This window comes from Rhyacophila brunnea, unplaced genomic scaffold (assembly GCF_057557595.1).
Source record: "Rhyacophila brunnea isolate RB1 unplaced genomic scaffold, BYU_Rbru_1.0 scaffold_14, whole genome shotgun sequence".
Lineage (NCBI taxonomy): Eukaryota > Metazoa > Arthropoda > Insecta > Trichoptera > Rhyacophilidae > Rhyacophila > Rhyacophila brunnea.
Genome location: NW_028232796.1, coordinates 10,597,013 through 10,611,229, shown reverse-complemented (window position 1 = coordinate 10,611,229; position 14,217 = coordinate 10,597,013). Strand labels below are relative to the sequence as shown.

At 32.6% G+C, this 14,217-nt stretch overlaps 1 protein-coding gene across 1 annotated transcript; it reads left to right on the top strand.

Moving 5' to 3' along the window:
* The first annotated feature begins 517 nt into the window (after positions 1-517).
* On the top strand, positions 518-11,917 carry LOC147075607 (uncharacterized). The gene is made up of 4 exons (XM_085941953.1): positions 518-663; positions 4,300-4,448; positions 7,202-7,324; positions 10,763-11,917. Exons 1-4 carry the CDS (start codon positions 661-663, stop codon positions 10,911-10,913), a joined length of 426 nt encoding a protein of 141 aa, XP_085798079.1. The 5' UTR covers positions 518-660; the 3' UTR covers positions 10,914-11,917.
* The last annotated feature ends 2,300 nt before the right edge of the window (positions 11,918-14,217 follow it).

The window sequence follows — 14,217 nt, the reverse complement described above, 5'->3', positions numbered from 1 at the left end:
TTTATTATTAGACAAATTTATTCCAGCCAAAAAAAATATCGACAATTTGAAGAAAATCCGTTCAGTATCAAAACCGATAAGTACCTTTTTTCAGCTCTCTCTGACAAATTAAATTTATTAAGTACCAAGGTTATAAATTAAGTCGAGGAGTTTTTTTTTTTATCAAGAAATCAAATTTTCTTGAGTTTCTCTTCAGCTCCAATCAATGTCATTTCGGATGCGGTCCACAGCTTAGTCTAGTGACAATTTCTCGATTTAACGAGAGTCTCGTTGATGATTTCTCGAGAAATGACAATTCTTGTAAATTCGGAAAATTAATTTCTCGAGATTCAAAATTGGTCATAGGCAAACAGAGAAAGAACAATTATTATTAATAATAATTTTATTATAATGATGCGTCATTAAAAAACATGGAAAAATCTTATCAAAAAATTGTACACATATTGTATTCTTCCTATCTCACTGTTTTCCTTTAGGCATTTACGTATTCACATTGTTTCTAGCAAATGATAATCAGTCGTTTAAGTTAGATTAATAAATGTGGTGGGTCTGTAGATGTGCTAAATGATTCGCTATTTTTTGTACTGTGTCTTTATTTGAAGTGATATTGTGAAACGATTTGTCAATAAAGACTAATAATCTGATTATTAATAATTAACAATGGTAAGCTTTACATAATACTTATATACTAATAGAAAACGTTGTAAAGTAAATTACAAAGAATTGATTAGGTGTCCTAAATCGAATTTAAATCTAAATTTATATGTAAAACAGTATTTTTTTAATAAATGCGTTCCATGAATATTTTTCAAATATTGAAAGAATACGGTTAGCTGTTGTCCATATAGTAATAAACAATTTCCAATCTAAGAAATATGTAAAATAAATTGTACATTGTCTTTGGCAAACATATTTCTTTGCTGTATGTGACTACAAATAAATGTAGGTAACCCTCGTTTATCGCAGGGGATAAGTTTTTGGACGCAGTTTTTGAAAAGGGATTAGAAAAACAAGACAATTTAAAAAATAAAATACTTTATTAATTATCTAAAAAAATAATAACAAAATAATGTTAGGTATAGATAAAATAAAAGTATTAAGCAAGTGTAACTGCAATGAACTGAAAAATGGCATTAATTTTGTTCCATTAATTAAACTGTCAATTAAGGCTTGTTTACACGGGTTCACTGCAAATCAATAGTACTCTAAATGCAATGCGATCATCCCTAAAGGAGGAAGTCTGATATAGTGTGATGATTAATTGTTATGGGGTAACAGGGTGGGTTATAGAAACTGTGACATTACAGAACCAACCAAATATAAATCAGTTTTTTTCTGAGAATAAAATATTCTGTGAGTTTGTTTTTATCAAAGATATGGAGAAGGGAAATTCAAAATACAATGTAATTTAGACAGAGGCAGCGCTCGAAATGGAAAAGCTTACGAACCGAAGCGCTCGACAGTTTTCTGAAGAACAATACATAGTTATCATAGTTAGAAGACATAGTTATCAAATTTTATATGTATTTCATAAAAATAAGTGTGTTAGATTTTCTATTATATGACTTATCTAGCTCAGACGGTCGAGTTATTTTTTCCACGAGACGGATCGATAATTTTTACCGATTTCACGAACAGGAACGGCGCTCCGGTGCACTCCGGTCCATTTCAAGCCCTGGGCAGAGGGTAAAAGGTTTCGTGTCAAGTCAAATGTCGTCAAAACATCTAAAATCGTATGACGTCATTTATCGATGACCACTAAGTAATTAATTCGTAAATTGACAATAGTGGTCAAGTGGGTACTAATATATTAATTGTAGCAATCATACCACTCAGCATTAAATGAGTGACACACATTAATATCCATATCTTGTTGTCAAAACAAAACAATAGAGCGATAATATTTTTCAGCATTTCCTCAATCCTAGTAGAGTCTGTTTTGATTTGTCGACAATATTTCTTGTAATATATGTACTGCATATTTGTATAAATTGGAAGGACAATGCATGAATCCTCACTCACTCATCGAGTCCGTCACGGGACGCACTACTATCGTCACGAGTCCTTCACTCGGCGTAGTTAACCGTCATTCCACTCGAATCAAGTATCTCAGTATTCTTGTATCGATCAATAAACTTTTCTCTCACAACATCCAAGCATCCAACACCTTTGTCTCCTCCACTTCATCTACCGCCAAATAATTATTATTAATAATCTGTATTAGGTTAATAACCTGTCACCTACTGATCTTTATTGTGTTAAAAGTTACGTCGCTGGGCCCTTGACAACTAAGTAATTTAATAAGTAACAGTAGCAGATTATCATCGTTATCAGTAGTGCAATCACAAATTCTTACGAACTAGCTAAATTAGTCTAGAGAAATTCTTCTTTCTGTATTATATTTTTGTCTATGGGCATTCGGTTTAATATTCAATGATAAACATTCATGCTAAATAATGGTGTGTATTACCCATTTTTTATCGCATTTATCTTATCAACTGCCATAGTGAATTGAATTGTGAATGATTCATTGTTTCGCTATTTGCTCTGATAACACATTCAATTGGAGGCAAGGTGCCAACCTAGCGATAATTAATTAAGTCATTGTAATTTGTCATTAATCTATTGTTTGATTTAGGCTCTCCTGCACCTAAGGCTGCAATAAATTAATCATTTATTTATGTTGCCTATCAGCATTGCCAATCTATCTTTTTTTTTAGAATATGCATCTAGCTTGAAAAACTGGCATCTAGCGATATGACGTTAAATCTAGTAACGCAAACAGCTTAAAAGCTCTCACAAAAATGTAGAATATTATACCAAAATTATTTTAAAACCAAAATATATAAGCGTTGGACTATCATGCCGTGGGTCCCAGGTTCGAATCCTGGGTCTGGCAAGTACACATATTGTTTTTCAAAATGTGTGTGAGTCAGGGTATGGACCTAATAGGTTGAGCAAGTGGCTGACATCCATTTCTCGTAAAAAAAATCTGTTAATACAAACCTCTACTCTGTGGAGGCCCATATGATCCTATTCGGATCGGACATGGTCGGAAAAAAAAAAGTTAGTAGTGAAACTATAAATTAATGCTTTTTCAGTCGTTCTTCTGAATTTTGTCTTAGTGTATGGAATTCAATCATCTAATAAGCGGCATTTGGTTTTAATCGAATAAAGTCGTGAATTCGTCCAGACATTCCGCAACGAGTTGAATATTGATTCAGGCATTCCCATTCGTATAACGACTTCTCTTTGCAAAGTGTCATCTCCGTAAAATAATATTAACAACCGTTTTATTATATTTTATATCGGCTTTAAACGTACAAATGCAATGAAAATATTTAAACTTCTGACATGTATATCTGTCTACTTTGTCAGCGCCGCAGGCAAAATAAATTTTCCTTTCAATAAAACCTACTCTTAAAAGAACCCTTAAGTTTAGTATAATACAATTTCTTTCCTTTATTTGCCATCCCTTAGAATGTGTCATCTCAACGCACTGTATGAACTGCCTACCTTCGTAGGACGTCACTGTTGGAGGGTCTTGTTAACACCAGTAAAACCGGTTATTTATTGCATATTTTTAAGAACCTAGATTCATGCATAGCCCTCTTGAGACATTTGCATCCTTACGCACTTGTATTTCTACACATCATTATGTATCACACATTTTATAGCTTTCACTTTCACTTATATATAAACTATTGTTATTGTTTTTATTATTCAAATAGATGTACATAATATATTCTAAATTTGAATTTGTGGCTTATTTTTGATTTTTCATAGATTTTATTTTGAACGGTACCTACTTATTTTTTACCACGTTTTTATTAGCTCGTATTCTTGTTTGTCCAGTACTAATTTTTTCTTGTGTATCCAGTCCTAGCAACTAAATTATTAATATATACGTGCCTAACTATGGAAATCAATATGAAATGTTACAATGACATTCCAGTATTCTATAATAAAGTATTTATTAATACATAGAATTGTCAAGTTTATATGATTCAATAGAAAATTTTAAAACGTGGTATATAAAAGGTTCTTTTTATCTTGTAATTATTCAAGTTAAATATTGTGACTTTGAAATTTAAAAACCCAAATGGTAATTACGCCGAAGGCACTGTACCCACTCGGCTTGCTGGATAAAGGTTCATGTCTAGATTATTGAATGCCAAAATGTCAGTATAATAAATATTATTAGTAATCTCTACTCATTAGTCTCAAAATAACCACAAAAATATCAATAATTATACAATATAATAAATACTTTATTTTAATTATTGGTTTTTGTTACAGGATATTTCATTGCAGAATCAGTTGTACATATGGTGTGGTGTCCTCACAGGATTGTTTGTGATCTTGACCATCGGATTTATAGTATTGATAATTTATGTGAACCATATTTCCAAAAAAATATCACCACCACCCCGAATCGTTTTACAGCAGTAAGGGCAATATTTTTACTTTTTAGTTATATTGTTGAACTAGTGGTATTTTATATAGGTATATTATAATATGTCAAGTAGTGAATGGAAAATAGATTGAAATGATTATGGTGATGGTAAGAAAGTGGAGGAGTCTCACAACAATCGATGGATATAGCTGGCTGAAGAAAGATGGGATTCTGCGATGCATTATTATACCGCTTTGGCAAAATTTCACTTGGCGTAAATCGTTTATTGCCGTTTGACAATCAATCGACCGAATGGTTTCGGCCAATTTTTATCCGTAAAAGTGGTTTCGTACAACTTCGCCTACATCACTTTTTATTATCATGAATTTAAGCTTTTTAGCTTTTTATCACAAAAAAATCCATCCAAAATCAAATTGCGAGCTTTTATTGTTTTTCTTTCCATTTTTTTCTTTGTGTCCCAGCGGTTTTCTTGCCAATAAATATTTTCCGTCCAGAATCGATTATCTTCCAAAAAAATAAAAATTAATGCGTCCGAATTCACTCGCCACTTTTCCATTTTAATTTTCATAGAATTGCTCTGGCTCCAAACTTTTTGAAGCTTTTCTTACATAACACCAAAGCTTTCCTACGTTTACCAGGTGTTATAATTCTGAAATTGTGCCAGTTAATAAAATCGACTCGGTGATCTCTGAAATTCCAGGAAATTTGTCGTCCTGGTTGAAGTTCAACCGGGATCCGAGACAGGTTCTTAATTTCCAGAACGATCCCTATAAATATAAAGCGTGAAAAACAATCTTTTATATTTCTACTTAAAGTGTACGTTCTTATCTAATTTCAAATTCATAAATACGTTTAAGATTTCCTATCTATACAACACAATTATTAATTGCAAACATAATACATATTATTAGGGGCGTTCATTATATTATCTACCTCAGCATGAAAACAATGAAAGGACAAAACGATTTATTTTTCAATAATGTTCATTGATGGTTAAATATGCACTTTTTCATGACGATAACCATTTTGAAAAAAATAGCCTGCTTGACTTTCATGAATCAGGGAAAAACTATATGGTGGGTGATGAAGCGATAAAACCCATATTTTCGAATGGGTAGCTTGCGCCTTTGTCGTACTACCTTATCTAGCAACACGCTTGACGTGAGCTCTCCATGACTTTTAACTATAATAAAAATTCTGCAAAGGAGTTATTCTGTTAGCGTAACTCTCTCCTGTTATGATTGGCTTGTGTGGCATAAACTCCAAGAACAGAAGTTTTTCTTATCCAAAAAGACAATTGTGTTTCCACTATATAATATACTCATTTTTGACTCATTATTTATATCTATAATATAATTGTGTTTCATTAGAGTCAACAACTGATAATACTGGGTTCTTATTCAGTAGATCTGAAATGATTTCAGCATTCACGGTGCACATCGCATCATCTCACAGGACATTATGTAATTTTCTAGACTTTGCCTTCTAAAATACCCATTATTTCAGATTTTCCCTTTTACTTAAACCTTTAATATCTTGCACATTTCTTAGGATGTTGCTTCCATGGGTCGTACAGTATTAGAGTCGTCACTGGTGGCCTCTTCACCCTTATTGTCCAGATTTTTTTATAAATGCAATTTAGGTTTATAGTTTCAAGGAGCAGGTTTTCTATAAATAACTATCATGCGTTGTGGCCAAGGCCTGAACAAAAACGATGCATGAGTGCGAGTGAGAAAGTATTCGGCACCCTTACAATCTCTGCGACACGCGCTAGAGTAAGATAAAAGGTCTACATATCTGTGAGCTAGTTTCCAAAAGTATCGCCATCAAATCGGGGCGAAACGCTTCACATAGCGTCGATAACTTGCGAGCTCGAGTTGCTAAAATTGATATTTTTTGTGTTAAACATAGAGTCAATGGTAAATATTTTTAGTTGATTAAGTAGAAAAGATGGTTCTGTGTGTTGTCTTAAAATGCGGTAGCCGTACTGATAAGCAAGAAGATGGTATTACGTTTCATAGGTAAGTTGATACATGTTCGTGATAATTTATTTGTATTTTATTACATATTTTTATATCAGTGACCTAGTGTTTCTTTAAAATAACTTAAATTATGGATATCTTTACCTAATGGTTGCATTTTGACCGCCTAAAAATACTATATAACGTAAAAAAATAGAAAATTATATTTGGGCGAGCACTAGCGAAATGGTCTATGGTCTCGAACATTTGTAGACGAATGCGTTCGCTCGCCCACAAACCAAACGCAAGGCACGCGGCTTCATTTAGCAATGCAACGGGTGGCATCTAGATGTATCTATAGTCTAAGGTTGTGGCTCTATCTCTTTCAGCTTCACGTAACATTTTCTTAACATTTTATCACTGAACAGTACCTATTACAAATCGAGCAATTTCTTCAATACCACCTTATTTGACTAGAAATAAAAGTGTCCAGGGCCTACGAAGGTCTTAAAAGGTTTCTTAATTTCTTAAATGACTCACATGATGACACACTCACCATGCTGTTACTTTGAATGTAGGAATCGTATTTATATGAAAATGTACAATACGCATGATTGCAGAGAAAACAATTGGCAATTCCCACGACCTTGTTCCAATGCGCTAATCATTTTCCTTCATTACAATAAACCCTATATATACTCATTAAAGAATTGAGCATTCTTAAATCATGCATTGATAGATAATCAAATTTATTTAAAAATATTTCAAATAAGAAAAAAATCACTCAATAATTTAATTGAATTCATTGTTACCTGTGTTTCAGACAAAGTGAACCGGAATACGCTAGTTACTTTGGAAGTGCGGGAATTCTTCCCGGCGAAGAATTAGCTGTTCGTGGATATTCAGAACGAAATCCCAAACACCATGAGCCGAGTCTCCATCTCAGGTTTGGATAGAAAAGAATTAATAGTCTAATAAAATTATAGTAATTGTTCATACTAGCAACTGAGCGTATATTATGAACCAAAACGACTTTTGAAAATTTTTGAGTTAGATAATTATTTAGATGGATATTTTTGTTACCTATAACTATATGATGGCCAAAGATTGAACTTTAAAATACGCCAAAAACCATCAATACGCATGATCAAAAACTAGGGTAAATTTCAAAACCCGCTAAAATGGTTGGGTGTGCTTTTCAAAAACCCCTAAAATGGAAAGCCAAAATACTGGACTAGAATGTAACAAATTAAAAAAATAAATACATAAAGTTCACAGATATAAAAGATATGATTCTTTCTCATTTTTCTCAGAATTACCTAAAATCGTTTTAGGGGCTTTTGAAACTAGGCGCTTCATATAAAGCCGATGATTGCTCATGAGGATTGTTGAATCTGGTTGGGTCTGCGAGTCTGCTGGTCTAATTAGGCCTTTATTGAATTTGTTAAAATTTTCGATAAAATATCAAGCGCTTCGGTTCGTAAAATTTTCCATTTTGTAAGCTGGGTTTGGATTATTGTTTATCTTTTTTCGTAACATTAAGATTTGACATCATATTCAAGTATACCTATATATACGCATAGATAAGAAAGATATATATACTTTAACTGTATAATGATAATATCATTCAGTGGCGGCTCAACGAGTTTCTAGGTGGTGGGGTGACACCTACCTACTTTCTCATATTATACATTATATACCAAGCTACTTATAATAATATGATTTTATTAATGAAGAAATGAGTAATTTTTCAGAATAAATAATGTGATTATCTGAGTCGTTACTTAATCGCATCTAAAAAACTTGCATTATTAACATAATTATATGCGGATTATATTATGCGGATATTAACATAATTAATGATAGTCATTATTAAAGTCTTACCATTATCAGTTTTGAACAACTACATATAACGGGCATTTTTACTAACCTAGGGGTTATTTCATTCCCTACCCAGTATGCACTAACGCTAATGCATTCACATTATTTGTAGAACGACATTTTTGTATCTCTATATATTACAACGGGTTTATATGGATAAAATAAATGAATATTTGATTTAATGATGTAATTAAGTACGTATATTATTATAATTATAAAAATATCGGACGTTTATTTTTGACATGATAACTATGTGGGGATGGTCCCTACGAACCCTTAAGGTAGAGCCGCCCCTGATATCATTTGCCTCAACTTATGTAATGTCAATAATCATATTAATGCTAGGTATCTAATTCGTAATAATTGGGAGGTTTATCGTTATCAAAATTATTCAACACAAGCCTGAGATAAAACAGGCATCATTAATTGTTTTCTTAAACTATCAAGTAGGTGTGTATGACACTGACAGCGAATGTGTATTTACCTTTTTGTGTATTTTCCAATTGGTGAGTGCACATAATGCCTGAAAATGCCTAAAGGTGAAACCCGGGGTACAAAAAACGACTCAAATGAAATTGTACAAACCTTAAATCCATTAAAATTTAAATTCAAAATTCATCAAGTACCCTCGGTCGATAGTATTAATTAATATTACATAAAATTATTATGTACCAACATATTTAGCGTTAGCAATGTTTGAAACTCTATTTTCTCATTTGGACAGATGCATCGTACCCCCCCCCCCCAGAAAATATACAAATTATTTAGGTTAAAGGAATATTACTTCATCTTATTCTTCGTCAGGACGTCATGATTGAGGATCATGGCCCGGATGTTTTGGGTGTCGAACAGCCTTCTGAACATGTTGGGCCTAATTTGTCTCGGCATTCAATGACACGCAAGACCTGTGGCCACTGGATGACCCATGGCACTCATAGATTGATACAATTATATACTGTATGTCTAAAAGACAAGGGAGCTCGGACGACACTAACGATATTAATAATAATTATGACCGTTAAACCACGCGCATTCCATTACCACCCTTTGTTATATATGAGAGGTATAGAAGCAAAGGCAGCTTTCTACCAAAATAACATTTTGGAGAAAAAGCTAAAAAAAACTTATTTAAGGCAGATAAGTTTAATGCAGAGCTTTTTATTTTTTTTTCAATGTAGAAATAAGGTTAAAAAGATAATTTGCATATTAAAAATCAGTAATTTCGTTACACTTATTAAGATATTTTAATTATAAAAGTCAATACTGCTGCATTTGCTTCCAATTTATCAAGATTGCTGGTTATGCGTCTAAACAATTGAAAGTTTGCTGTGTTTGCTCCCAAATTATGTTAGGTACTTAACCGCCATTTTAATAAACATAATAGGAATTGACTAAGAGGAAAACATTGTAACTAAAAATGGTGTTTCATTGATTACGATTTCAAACGGGAGCCAAAATAACACAGCGAACATGTCAAATGTACCGAACGGCCATTTTATCACGTGACTTTTTTGTATGGGAATAATATTTCAAGTAAAGAATGCGGCCTTTGCTCTAATGTGAATTTTAAAAGTGATTTTTGTATGAAAGAATGCAAGGTTTACGCCTCAAATACTATTTTACCACATTGTGCATAATGAGCAGATCTATATTTCTGAATTCATAGGTTATTTGATTTTTATGCCAATTTTTACAAGTTTGCTGCCTTTGCTTCTATACCCCCCATTTTATCGCTGACTCAACTGTCTGGGTATGTGTAATGTACACGGAAAAGTGCGGTATTTCGCAGTTGAAGCAATGAGAAGCTATATGTCGTAGAAGGGGTAAATGTAGAAGTCAGTGGCACAAAAAATATCCACAAACAGTGACGTCCCGTGGGGGTAGGCAGATTGAGCGTCGCTTGGGGGCGGCAGTTACCCAAAGGGCGGCAAATCGAGGAGAATCATTGGGTATACATAGAAATAGCTACCTAAGCTCACTGGTTGGAAAGAAAATGTATTAATTAGGTAGGTACTTACTATAAAAGTTTTAACAGGACTTTATTTTTTTGTCAGGTTTACGATGTCTAGTTTACTTCCATTGTCCTTGGACTTCACGTTCTTGGTGAACAGCAATGACACGTGCATACCTAATTTCAAATTTATTTACCAGTCACTCGTGAGTTTTGGAAGTTGTCAAGTGTATTTTTTAATGTACCTATCTGAAACCTTAGACTCGCAATATTGTCTATTGAACCAGACATAGCACTCAAATTAGATTCAGTGGCATATAATATATCTTGTTAGTAATGTATCCATATAACACATTTCTTAGATATTGGAGTCATGAAAGGATGATAGAAAGTACTGTATAAAAAAAATGTGGCGGCATTTTTGCACTGCCTAGGGGCGGCATTTTGTCTAGGGACGTCACTGTCCACAAAATAGACGGATTGTATGAATGCCACCGAAAAACACTCCTCTGATTGTGCCTTAATATTTTTTTGTTTTTGTTTTTTTTTCAGTAAAAGTGTTGACTCCATGATCTTCTCAAATGAATATCCTACAAATCCAGCGCAATATCCTGTACGCCAGGATCAGTCACGTCAAAGCGGAAGGCCAAGAAATACATTACTGAACAACAGCGGAAATGATAATTCTAATTTTAGTTATTGATATTAATTTATATTTTAAAATTTAATTTAAACTTAAAATAACAATAGCGGCTTAATTTATTCAGGGATAAGCTATATTTTTTAACACTACAACAGGCCATGTGGCCTAATGACAGTAGTGTAGTGAAACGGCAAAGTAAATTTTATTAGATAACAATCGATCAAAATGTAAAATAATCCTGGAAACATAATTTATCACGTAGGCATTTTTTTCCGGAAAAGTGTCTCAAAGCCTGTCAGTGCCTTGGGCATCCACGTACCTAAACCACTACTGTAAAATAGGAGTATCAATGTTAATATGAAGCCGAGTTTTAAAAATATGCATAACTAAATTATTGCCAAATAAACACTGATTTGAGAACAAAAACAAAATCAAATATAAAAATAATAATTACTTACAGGTAATTCGTTTACATTCTATGGACTCCTTTAGTATTGCATAACAATGTTGTACGTACATAAAATATTTTAATAGCAACAGCACTCGAAATGGAAAATTTACGAACCGGGGCGCTAAATAATTTTCCGACAATCCATAAATGTTATCTAATTATATATGTAGGTATACATTTTATAAAAAAGAAGGGTGTTGGATTTTTATTGGCTAGCTCAAATGGTGAAATGGCCACGAGACGGAACAATAATTTTGAGAATTGCATGAACTGGAACGGGCTCCGGTGCGCTTCTGTTCATTTCGAGCACTGAATAGCAGCGTATCTATTTTTTATATTTTTGATAACGTCTCCTCTTTAGCACACTAATACAATTAATAAATATTAATACATTTTTGATACCTAACTAAATCTCATATTAGGTGCCTATAAAGATTGTTGAAAACTCATTTATTAGAATTATTTTTTTGGTTATTATTAGGTACTTACCTATTTCAACTTGAATCCTGATCAAGACATCCGGTTGAGTATTTTAATAAATGAATAATTCATAATATATTACACATATAGATTTTTATTGGAGTTTTTTTTTACATAACAATTATTATACATTTAATTACTATAGGATTCTTATAAGTAGGCAGGTACCTTACATACTTATGTGCGTATAACATAAACGATATTATAATATTTTTATTACCTATCTTAAAAACAAATTTGAATATAAAAACAAAATAAAATTGACTTTACCTACTTTTTACATTCTTTTTCTGATTTTAGTATAAACAGTACCTACATAATAATATACTTATTATAGTTAAGTTTAATTATTAAACATATACGGTATTTTTTACTAACTTATTCAACAACAACAAAGGTATAATAGATGAAGGTATTCTACAAAGTTATACATACTAACTGTCAAGCTAATTTTTGCGTCTTGTTTTTTAGCACACCTACCTCTATCGTAACATAGTAATTTGCTTGTAATAGCATCCCAATATTCCCAATTTACTATTACGTTCAACTAAGAATTTATTCATGTATAAATAACATGTTCATTAATTAAAGTTCCTAGTAAATGTAGTTTATTTTTTATGTAGAATTTAAATAATCTGCTTGTAATAAATGTTAGACGAGCCATGTTTGACATTTAGAGCAACAATAATTTCCATCAAACAGTTTTAACGATTATCTCAATACGATTGAAATTTAAATTAAGAACATTTTAATTTTGACAGCTACGGTCTACGGAGCTTTGGCGCGAAAGTTTACGTATGGCCTTCATTGAATAGTCATTATTAGTCGTGGTTCAACGCATGCGACACACGTAAAACGTATCCGCAGTTTGCATGCATGTTCGTGACGTGTACGCACTGCGCAATCGTAATAAGCAATAACGACTGCATGTGAATGTATACGTTGAATTCATAAAACTTCATGTTACGTGTACGTTAGACGCAATATGATTTTAGAACATATTTATATACTTACAATATTATATTAAAAATGTTATAGGTATCACGAAATCTGCGCATCACTTTCCATTTACTTAAAAATGTACAGATTATCATTTAAAGCATTTCTGGTATGTATTTGCGATGTTATTAATTAATTTATCTGGTTGTATTAGCAATAATTTCAGACAAATGACCAGGTCAATTAATTACGCATTCCTAGAACCACTCGTTTCTAACGGAAGCACTAAGAGAAATATATTTTTAAATCAGTTTTCACATAGATTAAGATGTGTGTGTAGCTTTCAAACCAAAATTCTAATCTGCCGTATAATGTATATAATACCAGTATCGCATCATATTATTTTGATTCAATCTTCAAACTCTAGCTATAACTAGGGTGACTTGAATATTATAACATAGGCAACATATTTTAAAAGTTAGATACACACTTTTTCCAATTAGTTCGTATTATTAAGATATAATACATCAAGAATACTTTGGCGTATTTGTACGCTTTTTTTACAATGTGCCAGAAATAACTGTGAATTTTTACGATTATAAAAATGTGTCTCATTTTTGGTGAGATTAAAAATATTCATTGGGTATAATATATGACGATTAACTGAATTCTAGAATAACTCGACGATGGGACAATTGGATGATGGACATCTGGGCACCGCACAATAGAATGAAATGCGCGAAGAAATATACTTACGTAGGTACTTATAATTAATATAAATTCATACATAATCAAGGTTTATAGTTCAACGCAACAAAGACGCTTCCGGATGTTAGTTGAAATACATTGGGTAATTTTCCGTATATCAACAGCCTTTATATATGTATAATTGCTGCAGTGCGTATTTCTTCGCTCATGTGCTACGCCTACATGTTCGTCGTCCGGTTGTCTTGGCGTCCCATTCCTCTTTTGAGTATTAACGTCATTCAAAATACAATATTGATGCAAAAGTAGAAGGGCAGTTACTTCCATTGTAAAAATTTATAGTGGATTAGATTTAAATAAGTTCTTAGAATAATGTAAATCTAGGTCTTCGTGATCTACCCCCACAACGACCGCCTGAACATCCCTTTCCGCGATTATTGCTACCCCTTGTACTCCGACCCGGTCCCCTAGGGCGTTTATTCCTTCGACCCCTCGGACCTACTTTCAACGTATTAAATTCATCAGATTCCGTAATCTCTGTATCTAAAATACCGCTATTCTTAATCTTCTCAAAATAATTACTCAAAGCTCTTGACTGTTCATAAATGTCCGCTAAATATTTATTTTGATCGACAACATGCTTTTTTGGATAATCATTGTAAGGTTTATAAGAACTTCCGGCCAAGGACGGGTATAAAACACCGCGATAATCATCTGTATGATCACTTTCAAACTGTTTGTAGTTTTTTAGTGAATCTTGAAGTTCATCTACATTTGAGCTTGAATATT

Bases quoted from the DNA above. Each gene is read 5' to 3' on its own strand.
- LOC147075607 (XM_085941953.1), top strand. The intron at 4,449-7,201 runs GTAAGGGCAATA...CCTGTGTTTCAG, and splicing joins CCCCGAATCGTTTTACAGCA to ACAAAGTGAACCGGAATACG. The intron at 7,325-10,762 runs GTTTGGATAGAA...TTTTTTTTTCAG, and splicing joins GAGCCGAGTCTCCATCTCAG to TAAAAGTGTTGACTCCATGA.